General features: G+C 36.1%; 1 protein-coding gene across 1 annotated transcript in view; it reads right to left on the bottom strand.

Moving 5' to 3' along the window:
• The window catches only part of LOC131434883 (rho GTPase-activating protein Graf), a 107,787-nt gene that overhangs the window by 38,554 nt on the left and 49,680 nt on the right, over positions 1–19,553 (bottom strand). Inside the window, exons 3-4 of the mRNA XM_058602119.1 lie at positions 1,539–1,696; positions 1,065–1,238 (exon numbers count right to left, since the gene is read on the bottom strand). Of these exons, the coding sequence (XP_058458102.1) occupies positions 1,065–1,238; positions 1,539–1,696 (332 nt within the window). The remainder of the gene's footprint in view (positions 1–1,064; positions 1,239–1,538; positions 1,697–19,553) is intronic.

Here is a 19,553-nt window from a genome sequence, read left to right on the forward strand (position 1 = left end):
TGTGCTTTACATGCAGGGTAGTTTAATTGGCAAAACAATAGCCACGGAAAAGAGCTACGGGTTCGAATCCCGTCTCTGGGGGTACTTTTCCGCGGTTTTCATTACATAGTTGTATTCGCACATCATTTTTCCAATCTGTTTTTCTCGTTAGATATTGATCAAATTTCAAAACTCACTATCTACTGTTCTAAATATTTCATAGTTAATAAACAGAATGCTAAGCCTAAAAAGTTAAATAACAAGCTTTTGCTAGCATCGAAGTTCAGCAGAAGTTCATTAAAGTAATTTTACTATTGAAGCTAGAAGTATGTCATTTCCAAAAGCTCACACTAAGTTCAATAATCGACGACAATCTCTGACTGTTTTACTGAGTTTAACTATTTTTACTAGAGGAACTGCTCCTTCATAATAATTCTAAATTTAGCTTTAGGGTTAATTGAGTACCTGTTATAAGCACTTAAAAACCATCACTTCACAAGTTTAGAGTGGGATATGCCATCTCTGTTCAATACATTGACTCAAAGGATAAGATGCAAATAGGTGCAATCGGGTCGAACATTCGCGTCACTATACCAAAAGTAATGCACATTTTCTCTTTATGTTTCTAGTAATATTGCTTCGTAGAACCGAAGCAAATATACATCGACCGATTACAACGCAGTCCGTTCATTGTAGGCCAAGTAAAAAGCAAAATAGTACGGTGACTCGACTAATGAGATGACTATTGGTTCAACTCTCCTATTTAAGTAAACTATAAAAATGTTAAATCTGTTCCAAAAGGTTCTAGCGACTTTAAATTTATAAAATAACTTTCTTATATGGATTTGTTTGTTCAATGGAATTTTCCAAAATTATGTTTTTTACGTTGATTGCCGAAGTTATACTCTACTTCTCTACTTCTACTTAATCTAGTCTTTAATTTGTTCAGTGACGGTACAAGTCTTTTCCTTACGGGTATAGGTATTTGTACCATTTGTTGTCGCTTACAAGAAGTGGCAGTCAAAATAGTTTCCAACAAAATGATTAATGTCAATTGTACACCACAGGAAAACAAAAGTACTTACCTCCACAACGGCAGCTCCTGGCTTTTTGGAGGACATGTTAAGGAACCTTTCTTGCGCCTGGCAAAATTTGGCAGTCTTTTTGTCGTATTTTTTTTTATTTTCTTTTACGCCTCCTATATGACACTTTCGAAACTCCTCCAATGGCCCCACAATCTGATCGTGTGCCCGATCCAGCTGCGAAAAACGATAGATAGATTACTTAATTTACACATAGATAGATTACTTGATTTAGCTACAAGTAATTACTTTGTATAGTACAAAGTAGCATCGACAGCAGCCTATGCGAGCGAGTGACTTTAACTTGTAACATTTGTTGACAAATCATTTTCTAAGAGATTGATTTAAAACATGAAAATTCACTAATTTGTATCTAAAACCAACAACACGAAAATTACAACACATACTCATCAAATTAGAGACATCTTCAAGACTTTTCTAGCTATTCTGTGTTATCAACCATCAATCAACACTTACCATATTATCCCGCTCTTCTTCTATCGCTGATATCAGCTTACCAAACTGTTTAAGACTATCTGCTATCACCTGCTCGTCATCGGTCTGCGTTGATCCAATGCACTCAAAGTTGAATTCATTCAAACTTTTCGACAGCGTTCGCTGTGCTCGTGATAAATCTGCAAAGATAGAAACGGAACAAGTGAGAAAATTTTTAACTAATGTTGTCAGCTGAGATTAACAATGATCAATACGGATTCCCTCGGTATCTTAGAGCTAAAGCAGTGTTCCTTATTAAATATATTGTTATATTAAAAAAAATGGTTAATACGTTGCTTCGCACTGCATTGTAATGAAGGTTTAATACACGGATTTAATCACATTTCTTCAAGATTGGGTAATAATTGTCTCAAATCAACTCCGCTTCCGGAAAGGAATATTCATTCTTCACTTATTCAATGGAAATACGATGACATATCCGACTGTTCCTAATGGTGCGACCAGAGTGAGCGCGGAATGCGGAACAAAGTAACGAAATGTAATGTGGTGTACTGTTAATACATCGCATTCATTCTGACAGGTTTGATTTGATGAAATGTAACTAACACGCACGCATGTCTTGACGCTTCATACAACGATTACACTCTGGCAGCAGCATAAGGTGTAAAGTGCAAACGAGAAACAGGCAGAAATCTCCACTCAATTTTCTCGAACGTGACTGAACTGATTTTCATAAAGTTATATTTAAAAAACCTGTTTTAATCCACCTAGTGGTGTTATGATGCTTTTCTCATATCAATCATACTATCATATATAATACTGTGGTATTCTACAAAATAATTTTCTTCGATTCTTAAAAGAATAACCGAAATCGGCTTGTTTTACCGTCTACTGATAAAAACTATCAATTGGAAAAGATTTAAGGTCGATTTAGAATTTTTTTAAGGTTTTTCCCCATTTTCAGTGATGGTATATAATTTTTAACACACTTTACCCTATATTTCCGGATCCGGATAAAATTCAGGAATTACGCATGGGATCACAGGACCTTTCATTTGAACCTAAGTTTGTGAAAATCGGTCACGCCATGTATGAAAAAAGTTAGTGCAAAAAACGTTACATACGCACATACACACACATACACACATACATACACATACACACATACATACACACATACATACACACATACATACATACATACATACATACATACATACATACATACACACACAGACATTTTGCGTACTCGACGAACTGAGTCGAGTGGTCGGTTCAAAAGTCGGTGTTCACAGTGATTGCATAACCTTTCTATATGAGAAAGGCAAAAAGCATTTAGTACCATCTAAAGTTCAAAGAATCCAAAGAATGTCACCTGGATCCGACTACCGTATCCGGAATCACATCTATTTATTTATTTATATATATATATATATATATATATATATATATATATATATATATATATATATATATATATATATATATATATATATATATATATATATATATATATATATATATATATATATATATATATATATATATATATATATATATATATATATATATATATATATATATATATATATATATATATATATATATATATATATATATATATATATATATATATATATATATATATATATATATATATATATATATATATATATATATATATATATATATATATATATATATATATATATATATATATATATATATATATATATATATATATATATATATATATATATATATATATATATATATATATATATATATATATATATATATATATATATATATATATATATACATAATGATATATACCAGAATAAGAGAAAATAATGTCACTTAAGTTCCGCGAAGATGCATAAACCAATTTCCATTAACTTAAATTCAAAAGTGAATTATTTCATCTGTAGGAAACATAACCTTAGAAATATTAACATTTACTCACATTATCGCCTCATTTGAACATTGCGATCATCAACTCATTTGAAATTATAATCCGCCAAACCGATGAATCGCTGAATCGAATCGGCAGGAAATTCTGTTGAGCTGTAAGGTCAGGTCTCATACAATTGTGTTTGTAGTACCCTGGTATTGCTTTTGAGTAGTCATTGAAGAGATAACATGTAATCAACATTAGTAGTCAAAAGTTTAGTTTAAAAAGTAAAAGTAAAGTAAAACTTTGAATGCAGAAAACGGAAAAAAAACTTAGCCGATTCTTCCGATATAACTGTTTTTAACCGGGCCTTACCTTCAAAGTTTTTCTGCCGTCTGTCGCTGTGCAACGCAGCATGGATCTGGCCGCTCGTAACAAACTAGCAAACCATGCTTTGTCCGCAACCGCAGTCGGCAGAATAACTTTGAATGCAAGAACCGGATGAAAACATTTGTTTCGGAAAAATCGGTTTAGTTTTGGTCCTGCTTTTGCATTCAAAGTGTTTTTATCCGGTTCTTGCAAAAAAATGCACTAATCCGGTTCGTGGAGGTTCATGAGGAATGATTGTCTGGTTATTTGGAACGGCAACTTGATGAATACATAGTTTGTTATACGGACGGTTATCTGTTGAATGGTCGTGCTGGTGTCTACTGTCGTGAAATGAGACTAGAGCTGTCCCATTCACTTGGTAAATACTGTACTGTGTTCGAAGCAGAAATCTACGCGATTCTGTGTGTAAATAATCGGCACTTCAGTAGAGTATCTGTGGTAAAGAAATTTACTTTTGTTCCAACAGTCAAATAACTTTAAAAGCACTCAGTTCGAATAATTCTCGGTCGAATCTAGTGATCGCATGTCAAACTCAGATTGAAGACCTCAGCCCTTTAAATGCTGTTTATTTCTTATGGGGAACCGGCCATTCTGGTATTAATGGAAATGAATGGGCTGATGAGTTGGTTAGAGCTGTTGCACTTAATGATTCCGTTGGTCCTGAACCAGCTTTACCACTTCCAACTAGTTGGATAAAGCACAAGAATCGTTCTTGAACTGCATCCACACATACCAGTTCAGGAATCAGAACTAATTGGCTCAAGTGGCACGTTCCCCTAGTTATTTGGTGATTTGTGTCTTGTCGTAGCTTCTCATCAATTTCCTGCTGGGAAGGAAAGGATAAAAGGAACATGGAAGGGAATTGTGAAGTGGGTGAGGTGGGAAAACAGAACAAAAAATAAAGAAACAAATCGTTTTGCACCCCCGAAAGGATACTGAACGATCTGCAGATGCCAAAATACACAGTTAATAAAACCTCCAACTCCCGAGAGGATTTAGAGATTTTACAAAAGCTACACCATTCTGCATTCCCGGAAGAATGCAAAACGATTCACAGTATGTACGAGCAGAAGTAAATTCGGCACCCATAAAGGATGCCAAACAATCTGCTAAGGAGTGTATCGATAAGTAAATAGCAACATTCAAACAGTTATTACTCTGAAATGGCTTAATTTTTTGCAGCGTGTTTTGCGGTGACATGTTTGTTTATATGTCAATAACAGCTGCGCAATTGATTGGTTTTGGTACGGTTTATCGTTTCAATGATGAGTCGAATTGATCCGGAAACGCGAAAAAAAAAAATGTTGCACACTTGGTGCTCTGAAAGTGGTGTCACGTACAACGAAATTGCAAAACGGGTGAAAGTGCACCACACCAGTGTCAAAAATATTATCGAGAAGTTCGGTGGGTTTTTCCTAATGTAATGGACAGGGCCATGAAGGATTTACCCCGATCCGTTAGGAAAACGGCCAGCCAGCCCGACCAGGACTTACATTAGGAAAAACCCATCGGCGTCGATGCGGGATTTGGCCAAGCAGTTCAACACCAGCATCGGGATGATTGAACGGATCAAAGTTCGGAATTCCCTGAAAACGTACAAGAAACAGAAGGTGCAGACAAAGTCCCTGGTACAGCAAGTTCAGGCCAAAACAAGCGCGCGAAAACTGTATAACCGGATTCTACAGAATAAAGACGGATGCATCCTGATCGACGACGAAACCTACGCCAAGGAAGACTCTCGAGCGCTGCCCGGACCGCAATATTATACGAAATCGGTGTACCAGGACCTGAACGACGCTGACACCACGGCGGCGATGGAAAAGTTTGGGCAGAAGGTGTTAGTCTGGCAAGCAATTTGTACCTGTGGTTTGCGGTCGTCGATTTTCTTCACGAAGGGCACAATTAACGCCAAGGTGTACGAGGAAGAATGTTTGAAGAAGAGAATGCATAAGGCTCCTCCTCTCTTCTGGCCGGATTTGACTTCAGCCCACTACGCCAACTCCGTTCTGCAGTGGTTGTCAAAAAATTATGTACAATTCGTGGAAAAAGACATCAACCCACCGAACTCCCCGGAACTGCCTCAAAAACCCGCATACGTATTTTGTCAATGCGGGACAATTACAGATGATATGATGTACCGTAATCGCATTCACACAAATCACACGAATAATACTCAGCACTTTGAATAATAGCCATGTGATATTTGAGTTTGCAATGTCCAGTCAGAGCTCTGACCAGAATACTGCAATGATGCTTGGAAAAATGCAATAGACACTTTGACATAAAATTATATCACATTGAAGTCAGCCCAACACATAACAGAAATTTCTTCGGTTGAATAAGCATCATGTCAAGCTTGTCAAACCTATCAAAAATTACATCTTTTTAGTTGCATGAAATTAGTTTCAATTGTTCTGACGATTTTTTTAACGCAGTTCAAAATGTACTATGTTTTAGTACCATTTAGGACTAAAGCAACATAATATGCGATTGCTGTTGAAGTGAAATAATAATATTTTGAATTTTCTTTTGAAAAACGCAGCATGTTAAACACACCAGCAGTTGACACGTCAGCAACGCGAGTCGATTGAATTGTTTATTTGTTTATTTGGAAATAGGAGTAAGTGGAGTAAGTTTCTGTGTAACTTGCTCTCCAACAGGCATAAAACTTCCTCTTCTTTTGCGTCAACATACTATCATCCAAATGGGACATTTTACTTAAATATTGTATTAGCTAAAATAACTAAAACTAACATTATTTAGATAGTAATCATAGCAACATTTTTGACTACATTTCGTGATATATTAAAGTCGAATTAATTGGAACAGTGGCAAAAGGCTCGTTGTACCCATAAATAGTTCTAGTATAGAGGATGCGAAGAAAAGAATAGTTTCTAAGATTACAGCGATGGATATTTATTTGTAAAAGCTGTAAGTGCTCGAAGCAGTCTATTCTTGATTGAAGAATAGCTGCCAGAATTTGCATCTGTCATGGTAACTTGGAAGGTTCCAAGGGTATCTCCAAGGAAGCCGACGGAGAGCGAATCGAACAAATTTTTGGTGGATTGCTTCACTGCGTTGGATCTCGTCTTGGTAGTAAAGTGATCAGACAATCGAGGCATTTTGAGTTAGTTGAGTTTGTTTTGAGTTAGTTGAGCGAACTTCTTTAATAACGCGGACAATGAATTCTAGTAGCTTAAAGGCATTGGAGATGGTAAACTCAATGTGCTCCTTAAAAAGTAGCTTAGAGTCCTGGAGGTTCTTCATATACGTTGAGCGTTCCAGAACAATTTGTGAAATGTTATATTCTAAACTGACTACAAACTGTTTACAACTAAAAAATAACGGAGCATTTGGAAGCGTTCAAAATTAACACACCAATTAGTGAAATTATTCAACTGCTCTCGTAGAAATTCTGCGTCAGCTGTGGATTTGTTGAAATGAAATAATTTGAAGTCATCGGCGAACGATAGTTTCATACACTCGATCGAAAAATATAGATTGTTAAGGCAAAATAAAAATATAAACGGTCCAAGGTCACTTCCTTGAGTCTATTTAACATTGAGATGGCAATTTGATGATTGATCGTATCAAATGCAGCGGAGAAATCGGTGTAGATAGAATCTACTAGTAGTAATTATTGTAACGAGCGTATGATAAAGGAAGTATAGGATACTAAGTTTGTAGACATCGAACGGTTAGACATGAAACCATGTTGAGTCTCAGATATATAGTTAGAGCAATGATGTGTTATAAAATCCAGAACTATAATTTCAAACAACTTAGATACGGCGCACAAAGCTACTATTCAATGTGATTATAGGTATGAAGCATAACAATTTAATGTGCTATTTGAACAAGTTTTAAAATTACAGAATTTGTTTCCATATATGTATTTTAAAATATTTTAGTTGTATTACGATCGAATTAATAATTTTAAATTATAAAATAACTCACAACAATAAATCCATGCAAAATAAACTAAAAATATTACTTGTAGTAATATCGACGTATTTTACGGGCCATTTTTTCAAAGAAACAATTCCAATCTTTGAAAAAGACAACTTTAGCAAAAATAATATTGCACTTAATCTAATACTGAAATATTCGCGAAATCCAAACCTTACCTACCTTACCGCATGGTCTCCTATTACATCAACTACTCGAAAGATAGATTTGCCAATATTTTCTGATTCACCGATTCAGCAAACAGGTTTGGGTTTCGTTGTAGAAAACGAGGTAAACAAATCCCGCACCAACATCATTAACAGCGATTGCTTTTTCTGCTCGCACGCGATTCTCATAAAGTTCGTGGCAAACACTTTGGTTTGTGACCAATTCATAATGCCAATCGAATTACACTATTGCAATAATTCTAAGACTTTTCCAATCGTCGTATGTGGACATCAAATTGCGGAACCACTTTTTCAGTAATGCCATGGATAAGAAAATCACTTTCGATTATAGACTAATTAAGACTTTTTATCATATGTAACATGCTGATCCCATTGTTTGATTCGATTCAAGATGTTTCCCACTATGCACAGCGGAATTTTCTATGGAACACCTGTAACGCGGTCCTCGTTTTCAATACAGCCACGGCAATCCATAGATCGATCTATCGATCAAGGGAAAGGTGAAGCAGGTCAATTCACACTCGCCGCAAATACCTGTTTTGTTATGCGACTAAACACTGCACCCCGGTGCCCTCCTTCACTAGCAAAAAATACTCGTTTCAACCACTACGATGTGTTCAAGTTTCGCTTTAGGTTAATCGCGTCGTGGTTGGCTGGGTTGCATGTGCTAGCTCCGGTATTCACAGACGACCGAGGGGAGGGGACAAGACTTGTTGGAAGCATTTTCGATTGCTTCTCTTATATAGTAAACAAACGATGGGTTTGCTATTTAGAACGAGCAGACAAAAAGGAAGCTCTGGGGAATTCTCCGCGCCCCTGACCTCATTTGTTTATTAGATTATGTTCTCCAATTTTTTAATGGTTGCATTAACACTGCCGGCAACAGATGCGGAATAGTTCACATGTCAATTTTCAAATGTTTGCTTTATTTTTGATTCGCCCATCTTAATGAGCAGAACGACCGCTGTATAGTTATGGTTTGTTTTGTTTTACGCTGATTGCAAAATATTTTTAGAACGAGAGGAAAAACTGGTTTAGTACGATCATTTAAAGAGCTATAAGCCTATAATAAGAAACATATGTGATGAAAAACCTATTGATGACGTCGATCGCTTTTATGATTAAAGCATGCTCGAGAAGATATATTCACAAAAATATTAGACTCACAGTTTTGGACACATTGCCTCCCTCTGATGAGAAACATCAACTAAATCAACGTTGGTGTTATGGAATGGATAAACTCTGGTTGTTTGACAGCGAAGCAGTAAAATGATTTAATTAAAATTGTTATGTAGAATTTCGACCTGTACAGAACTGATTTTTATTCTGCTCTATTGCTAATCAGAGGGACACAAGGAATAGGAATTGGAATTTAAAGAGTTCCATAGAAAAATCAAATGAAACTTTTACAAAATGTGAACTTTGGATAAACAATGTTTCAAATGACCTGGTGGTGTAATGATGCTTCTCTCATATTATTTATATTCTCATAAATATTACTGTGAGGTTCTTCAAAATACGTTGACTCTTGAATAAAAACAAACTGTTTTGCCAGTATTTCGATTTTAGCCCTCGGTTTCTAATTCCGTAAGCAACGCTAATAGGGAAGAAAAGCTCCAAAAACAGAATTCACTTGGATTTCTCAGCAACGGTTAAACCGATTTCCACAAATCTTGGTTGAAATTGAAGCTCTTATTGTCTTAAAAGATACTGAGCAATTTCATCCAGATCCGACATTCGGTTCCGAAACTTTAGGGCGATGAGTGTCAAAACTTTCAAACCGTCATACAAAATAACTATGCAAAAACGATACGCATCGGGACGTGCTGGTAGGGAAGAAGAAAACATCATCACCTTTGCTCGCATCATTGCATCATTGACGATCATGTCTTTTTACTCCCTTACATTACATTACATCTTTCCATCTTATCAGAAGAAATTTACGCTTAAATAATTGCAAGAAAAGTTCATACAGATAAACCGGCATTAGCAGATGGGACCATTTGTAGCGATTGCCATCGTTGATTATTCTCTTTTATTTAATTTATAACCACTTGTTAGTATTAACACAAAATCATGATAACGATTTTATTCTAAAAAGGTATGCTTTTTGCCTTCTCATATAGAAAGGTTCTGCAACCACTTGAAAAGTTGACTAGTGTCCTATGCCATTCGACACAGTTTATCGAGTTGAAAAATGGCTTTATGTGTTTGTATGTATGTGTCGACTCATTTTTCTCATGGCTGGTTTGACCGATTTCAACAAACTTAGGCTCAGATGAAAGGTGCTATAGGTTGCTATTCCGGACTCAACCTTCAGTTCCAGAATTATGGGGTAAAGTGTGTTCAAAATTTAAAACCGTCATTCAAGCTGTGGACCATCTTGCGAATTAGTTTGACTTTTAGTTCAATTTTGACACTCGAGCGGTTATTCCGATGTTGTCAAAAATAACCCTGCTTGAAAGCATGGATATTTTTGAATTTTGAAGAAAAATTCGAATTTCAGACCTCTATAAAAGGATTCAAAACATTTCCATCAAACCTTGAAATGGGCCGCTCGGCTGTCAAATTTTCACTAAAATTTAAAATAATTCGCGAGATCCACGGCCTTAGTGCGACGATGAAAAATAAGTATAAATTCTTATTATTTGACATAACTGTCTACAAATTGGTTTGTTAGTTTATACACAAAAAATGCTTCTAATTTTGTTCAAGTTTAAAAAAAATTTTAGACGAAATCTTCTAGTAATATTTTTGAAAATATGCGCGTAATATACGGCATCATTGCACATGTTGAAATCCTTATAAAGAAAAGAGCAGTGGCATGTTGAAATCCTTACAAAGAAAAGAGCAGTGCACAATGGTTCAAAAGCGCAATTTCACGCTCTTAATTGATAACTCATAGGATCGTGGTTTTTGAGATACAGTATCTTCGGAAAAGTTGCTCAGAATGATAGACGCCATCTTTTGGCAAATTTTGTTTATGTGATTAATCCCCCTAAAAGTGAGACAAACATTTTATTTTAGCTTAGGGCCAACATAGGAGATAAGTTACTTCGACAAAGTTGTGCAGAAAGGTATTTCAAACAAGTTTGCTGAAGGTACTATTCCCGTAACTTGAGTGTAATTCAAGATATAATGTATTTTCTGAAAAGGGTTTCCAAAAACCAGTTTTTGTAAGAAGACATATATATTTTCAATTTATATGAGTTTTTCATGTTATACAAAGTTTTTCATCTTTAAAAACTACACAACTTTCTCGAACATACTATGCTGCTATCATTTCAGTTTAATGAAATAGAGCAGTTTTTCATGTTTTTTTACATAAAATTCTGACTTGTCTATTATCAAAAGGCGCAGGAAGGTGCAGATGAGACTACTTACATATTAAACTGCTTCAAAAGAGCTTTCATACCGTGGTTGAATTACTCGTCTGCGATCGTCTGCAGGCGAGATATGTTCTTTTCAAATATCCTTGTCCTTGACATTTGCAATGATAACGTTCATTGTATTTCAGATCAGATTTCAGTATATATTCATTACTATGGTACTTGCCACAAAATATTTTTTTTTGTGCACATTGAAGTCTATAAATTGAATCGTTTAGTAACTGTTAAAAAAGTCATCATCAAATCGAACTAAGTTATGTCATCTTCTGGTAGAGAAAAGTATGATCAAAACTCATTTTTTAGTTATTTGTATTTATTTTATGATAGCTGACAATGTTCTTAACCAGCTAAAAGACTCTTAGCATCGTTCGACAGATTCTTCTTGGACTGTTTTGGCCATTTAAGAATATTTGTAACCAAAGGATCCAATGAAACTAATTACTAATTCGTGGGATCCCGATTCATAAGTGATCTGGATTGCTCGCGTGTATAATATCCCCGACATCTGTATAAAAGAAACTTCTTAGTCATTATGAACAGTACAATAGCCTAAAAATATATATTATACTATTGAATAAAAAAAAAATGAACAGTACAATATAGCAAGCGATTATCGATCTCCACTTTAATTGATGAATAGAGGATATTTATCCGCAGAGCTTTTCTATAGAAAAAAAACTTATCAAAAAATGACATAACGTAATTCGACATGATAATTGCCTTTTTTCAAAGTCGTGGCTTCTTATATACCTTTTAAAAAACGTCGGACAGTTAGTTTCAAAAAACCGTCTGTAATTATTACTAAACTTTGTTATGTGTAGACTTCAATGTCCATAAAAACCTTTTATTGTGAGAGTTTCCATGGTAACGAATACATACTGAACTCTTATCTGAAATACAATGAACGTTATCATTGCAAATGTCAAGGACAAGGATATTTGAAAAGAACATATCTCGCCTGCAGACGATCGCAGACGAGTAATTCAACCACGGTATGAAAGCTCTTTTGAAGCAGTTTAATATGTAAGTAGTCTCATCTGCACCTTCCTGCGCCTTTTGATAATAGACAAGTCAGAATTTTATGTAAAAAAACATGAAAAACTGCTCTATTTCATTAAACTGAAATGATAGCAGCATAGTATGTTCGAGAAAGTTGTGTAGTTTTTAAAGATGAAAAACTTTGTATAACATGAAAAACTCATATAAATTGAAAATATATATGTCTTCTTACAAAAACTGGTTTTTGGAAACCCTTTTCAGAAAATACATTATATCTTGAATTACACTCAAGTTACGGGAATAGTACCTTCAGCAAACTTGTTTGAAATACCTTTCTGCACAACTTTGTCAAAGTAACTTATCTCCTATGTTGGCCCTGAGCTAAAATAAAATTTTTATCTCACTTTTAGGGGGATTAATCACATAAACAAAATTTGCCAAAAGATGGCGTCTATCATTCTGAGCAACTTTTCTGAAGATACTGTACCTCAAAAACCACGATCCTATGAGTTATCAATTAAGAGCGTGAAATTGCGCTTTTGAACCACTGTGCAGTGGCGGGAAGTGTTGGTTCATTACTTTGTTTTGAAAAAAGCTTCCATCGATTTTTTTTAAAGAGGCTTTAACATTAATGTCATTCGCCTCTTCGGGCTAGAAAAACTTTCTGACCCTACGTGCGGGGTTGGGAATCGAAGTGAATGGAGCCATGTTTCGTCCATTGTTATATATCGACGAAAAAAATCGGTTTTATTTCGATATAACAGCTCCAAACACTGCTCAGAATCATCAATTCGTTGTTGTTTTTGATCGATTGTGAGCTCACGCAGCACCCATTTTGCACAAAGTTTTCTCATATCCAAATATTCGTGAATGATATGCCCAACACGTTCCTTTGATATCTTTAGGGTGTCAGCTATCTCGATCAACTTCACTTTACGGTCATTGAAAATCATTTTGTGGATTTTTTTCACGTTTTCATCGGTAACAGCCTCTTTTGGACGTCCACTGCGCTCATCGTCTTCGGTGCTCATATGACCAGTCGAAATTTTGCAAACCACTTACGAATTGTTGCTTCGCCCGGTGCAGAGTCTGGATAACACTCATCAAGCCATTTTTTGGTATCGGCGGCACTTTTTTTCATCAAAAAGTAGTGTTTCATCAACACACGAAATTCTTGTTTTCCATTTTTATCACAATAACAAAAGTAGCTTCACTCAAAATGCAATATCTCACAAACTAATAATCAGACAGCTGTCAAATTTATACACGTATCTTTTGAAGGTTGGTACTAACTGAAAAAGGTTATGGATTTATTTCTAGTGGCGCCCTCTCATAGAAACGATACGAACTTTTCAGCCGATCTGTTATTCACATAACTTTTCACGTAACTATGATTGATCTTTTTTTTAAATGAAGAAAAAAAAAGTTTTTTTCTGGAAAAAGATGCCAGTTGACAGGTCTGGTCCTAGGCGCGAATGTCAAAACCCCTTGAATCAAATTGATTATTTTTCGGAAGAACATATCTCGCCTGCAGACGATCGCAGACGAGTAATTCAACCACGGTATGAAAGCTCTTTTGAAGCAGTTTAATATGTAAGTAGTCTCATCTGCACCTTCCTGCGCCTTTTGATAATAGACAAGTCAGAATTTTATGTAAAAAAACATGAAAAACTGCTCTATTTCATTAAACTGAAATGATAGCAGCATAGTATGTTCGAGAAAGTTGTGTAGTTTTTAAAGATGAAAAACTTTGTATAACATGAAAAACTCATATAAATTGAAAATATATATGTCTTCTTACAAAAACTGGTTTTTGGAAACCCTTTTCAGAAAATACATTATATCTTGAATTACACTCAAGTTACGGGAATAGTACCTTCAGCAAACTTGTTTGAAATACCTTTCTGCACAACTTTGTCAAAGTAACTTATCTCCTATGTTGGCCCTGAGCTAAAATAAAATTTTTATCTCACTTTTAGGGGGATTAATCACATAAACAAAATTTGCCAAAAGATGGCGTCTATCATTCTGAGCAACTTTTCTGAAGATACTGTACCTCAAAAACCACGATCCTATGAGTTATCAATTAAGAGCGTGAAATTGCGCTTTTGAACCACTGTGCAGTGGCGGGAAGTGTTGGTTCATTACTTTGTTTTGAAAAAAGCTTCCATCGATTTTTTTTAAAGAGGCTTTAACATTAATGTCATTCGCCTCTTCGGGCTAGAAAAACTTTCTGACCCTACGTGCGGGGTTGGGAATCGAACCCAGGCGGGCGGCGTGAAAGGCATTGATTTACCCATCACGCTATACCCGTCCCCCATCGAATTCTTGTTATAACTTGGGATGCTGTCAGAACGAAAGCGTCACGCGAAGCGTCTGGATGCGCGTGCGAGCTAGTTACATTCGATCAAAGCAAACCTGTCAGAGTGAAGGCGATGCGAAAACCGGATGTCGTATCAAGATGAAATTCAATAGCGAATTATGAGATGGTCAGGCCCGTCATCTGAATCTAAATTAGTCAAAAACGGTTCCGTCATCTCTGAGAAAACTAAGTGCATACGTGAATACGACTTACTTTACTATGGGGCGCCTTTTCAAAATTAGCCATATGGAAGAATGGGCAGAACTTAATCGTGAATATCTCGACTTGTATTAATGGCAGCAACATAATTCTTTCACTAGTTCATCAAAAATATGATCAGGAATTTAGGATAATATTTTGATCAGTGTGAGATAATCACAAACAACTCAAAAATTAAGTTTTCTGAAATTTTAAAACAACGCGGAAAACTCTATACTTTTGCTTGGGTTTTTCGCGCAAGGACGACGATTTTGAGGTAGTCAGTAGAGATGGTCGGGTATAGAAATTCTTATACCCGAACCCGACCCGTACCCGAGTGATCAGCAAAAAAATTTACCCGTACCCGACCCGTACCCGATTAAAAATTAAAAAAATTACCCGTACCCGACCCGTACCCGATCAATAATAAAAAAAAATTACCCGTACCCGACCCGTACCCGAAAAAAAATAAAAAATTTTACCCGTGCCCGACCCGTACCCGATTAAAAATTACCTGTACCCGTACCCGACCCGAATGAGTAGTAAAAATTTTACCAAAATTCAGTATGGAAAAAATAAAGTGTTTTAGATATCGAGCCGTATCAGGCTCTAGTTGGTAAGAAAAATACATTAAAATGCTTGTTATAAATAAATACAATGTGAAGCATGAATAATGTAATGTAACTTTTTTTTAAACATGCAAACCATTTTCGTTCAGCGGAAGGATACAATTAAGTTTCTGTCAAATCAGAAGTGACATTGAGGTTACCAATGTCGAAATAACCGCTAGTTCAAAAATAAATGTTAGATGGCGGACCCTGCAGATTTTCAATGTCTTTGGTATTTTATACTCATTTACAAATGTCAACAAAAGGGAGTAATAGTAGTCAAATTTTTCGAGAAGCATATTTACCCAAAATGTCGTAATACCCGTTGTATTCAATTTTGGGTAGGTATGGTTTTTACGAAACAGTGCGACTTTTGATCCAATTCTTTAGAACCACAAGTAAGCGTGCTCATTATCTTGACACACAAATAAAAATTGACATTCGAATCACTTGAAAAATCACGTAAAATAGTTCCAAATGTCAAATTGAATATTATACGTGACGAAAATGAATGTTATGCGAACATCCCCTAAAATGAATAGTGTGTTATCAGTTCGTTTACGTGAATTGACCAAAGAATCAAACCATGTACGTGTATTCCCGGTGCGAGAAATTCAATTTTGAAAATGGTGAACAGTGAGTCCTTCAAGTGTAAGTAGTTTGAACATTCGTAGGAAATTTTTTTGGTTACAATTTTTTACTACAAAGCAAAATGAATTATGATTTTGATTTAAATTAATTTGTCAACTATGCCCGTTTTGTAAGCCTCACAAACCCACACCCACGATGTTATCGGTAGCTGGTGGTTTTTACAGCCATTGAACCGGTGGAACCCTCAACGAGTGAACACTGTGAAAATTTGAGTATTTCGCGAGAAAAGATTTTCACCCTTACTTTTGCGACTCCACGTTGTCACGCATCGAGATTTTCACTTGTTGTCCAGTGAAAAGAAACGAAAATTAACTAGCAATATAGCCCAACTTGCTGTGCCATCAATCGGTGTCATTTCAAGTGAGGTGACACCACCCAGAAGTGCAGAATAAGAAGAACTTCTATGCAGATTTTCTGAATTAATTGTTCATGTTTTTATGGTAAGAATCCTATTGATTTTTATGAAAATTTTGAAAATCTCCAACCAATATTTAAAATAACAGTTTTCTGGTATCTGAATGTGATATGAGTACTACACTACATTTTATATACTATCCATCCTTGCATATCAGTCCCATATGGGAAATCGGCATGTTGAGAAAAAGACGATCAAAAGTTTATTTCCGATTTTTTTTATTTATTGTGCTCCCTAATGCTGGTCCCGGGTTTGCGGTTCAATGCATAGGACGCTGGTCTTACAAGCCAGCTGTCGTATGTTCGAGCCCCGACCTGGAAGGATTCTTAGTGTCAGTAGGATCCATAGTACTAGCCATGCAATGATTCTGTACACTAAGAATCGGCTGCGAAGTCTGTTGAAACAGAAAGGCCAAATTCCACGAAAGGAATGTAATGCCAAGACTTTGCTTTGCTCCCTAATGCTAAATCTTGGTATTATTACATGAAATATCGGTAATACACCTTTGCTGTTCCAATATTGCAACAAATGAAATTATTGAAATTTTGCACTGAATGGGACTGATATGCGGGTACTTTAGCATATGAGACACAGAAATGAGTTGATATTTTTTTATATTTTAATGAACAAACTCTCAACTTTCATTGCAATTTCTGAGAGTATATTGAGGAAAGACTCCATTCCTCAAGCTAACTCAAAATTGGCGAAAATCGATATGAGACTGATATGCGAGTATGGGCAGTCTATGAATCAAATAATTTTTACTGGATTGTGCATTAAACAGCTTTAAAATAGCAGTCCATTAAAACCTACGTGAAAAGTAGATTCCGACCGCAACATCATAGAGCTAAGGCAGTGTGTCTTATTATATATGTTATAAACAAAGTAGGGCGGGAAATAACAGTTCGGCTGAAAAGTTCGTATCGTTTAATAGAAACACACATTTTTTTGCCAAAATTCGTTTTTATTATTCAACATAATTGCCATCAGAGGCGATACAGCGATTATAGCGATCTTCCAACTTTTCGATACCATTTTTGTAGTACGATTTGTCCTTTGCCTCAAAATAGGCCTCAGTTTCAGCGATTACCTCTTCATTGCTTCTAAATTTTTTACCAGTGAGCATTCTATTGAGGTCTGAGAACAGGAAAAAGTCACTGGGGGCCAAATCTGGAGAATACGGTGGATGAGGGAGCAATTCGAAGCCCAATTCGTTCAATTTCAGCATGGTTTTCATCGACTTGTGACACGGTGCATTGTCTTGATGAAACAAAACGTTTTTCTTCTTCAAATGAGGCCGTTTTTTGAAATTTCGTCCTTCAAACGCTCTAATAACTCTAATTATTATTTATTCAAGGTAGTCGATGAAAATTATACCATGCGAATCCCAAAATACAGACGCCATAACCTTACCGGCCGATTGTTGAGTCTTTCCACGCTTTGGGTTCGGTTCATCGCGTGCAGTCCACTCAGCTGACTGTCGATTGGACTCCGGAGTGAAGTGATGGAGCCATGTTTCGTCCATTGTTATATATCGACGAAAAAAATCGGTTTTATTTCGATATAACAGCTCCAAACACTGCTCAGAATCATCAATTCGTTGTTGTTTTTGATCGATTGTGAGCTCACGCAGCACCCATTTTGCACAAAGTTTTCTCATATCCAAATATTCGTGAATAATATGTCCAACACGTTCCTTTGATATCTTTAGGGTGTCAGCTATCTCGATCAACTTCACTTTACGGTCATTGAAAATCATTTTGTGGATTTTTTTCACGTTTTCATCGGTAACAGCCTCTTTTGGACGTCCACTGCGCTCATCGTCTTCGGTGCTCATATGACCAGTCGAAATTTTGCAAACCACTTACGAATTGTTGCTTCGCCCGGTGCAGAGTCTGGATAACACTCATCAAGCCATTTTTTGGTATCGGCGGCACTTTTTTTCATCAAAAAGTAGTGTTTCATCAACACACGAAATTCTTGTTTTCCATTTTTATCACAATAACAAAAGTAGCTTCACTCAAAATGCAATATCTCACAAACTAATAATCAGACAGCTGTCAAATTTATACACGTATCTTTTGAAGGTTGGTACTAACTGAAAAAGGTTATGGATTTATTTCTAGTGGCGCCCTCTCATAGAAACGATACGAACTTTTCAGCCGATCTGTTATTCACATAACTTTTCACGTAACTATGATTGATCTTTTTTTTAAATGAAGAAAAAAAAAGTTTTTTTCTGGAAAAAGATGCCAGTTGACAGGTCTGGTCCTAGGCGCGAATGTCAAAACCCCTTGAATCAAATTGATTATTTTTCGGAAGAACTGTTTTGCAATGAAAAAATCTCGTCAACGTGTAAACGTATTTCTGTGAAGTACAAATGGTCGGGTAATCGATCCGAAAAAAAAATTTACCCGTACCCGACCCGTACCCGAGTGAGCAGTAAAATTTTTTACCCGTACCCGACCCGTACCCGATTGAAAATAAAAAATTTTACCCGTACCCGACCAAAAACCCGTCGGGTACGGGTACGGGTCGGGTTTCGGGTAAAATACCCGATACCCGACCATCTCTAGTAGTCAGGCACACATCTTCAACTGAACGTTATAAAAGGGGAACCGTTGTCGAAAATCGATCATTTCTTCTTGTGCGTTGGATGAAAGCAGGCGTCGGGACGAGAAGACGCATTCAAACAGCGGCATCGGAGAGCGGCACCTTCTGTGTGGTTCAAACCTCAAACGCTCAGCTCGTAGTTCTCATTTGCCTTCCGGTCGTCAAGGCGAGAAGACGCATTAAACCAGTTTTGCATCATTTGGCACTGCGAGCGGATGCGTCGGTTTGTACGCAAAGCTAGTTTCAATTCAAGCAAGAACGATTGCATCAGCTGCTGGTGCTTTGCATTGGAGAAAAAGAAAACAAGAAACGAAAAGTGGACAACATTATATAAAATCAGCCGTTCTAATGGCTCTAAATGTTATCCAAAGAACTATTAAG

Source organism: Malaya genurostris, chromosome 3 (assembly GCF_030247185.1).
Source record: "Malaya genurostris strain Urasoe2022 chromosome 3, Malgen_1.1, whole genome shotgun sequence".
Classification (NCBI taxonomy): Eukaryota; Metazoa; Arthropoda; class Insecta; order Diptera; family Culicidae; genus Malaya; species Malaya genurostris.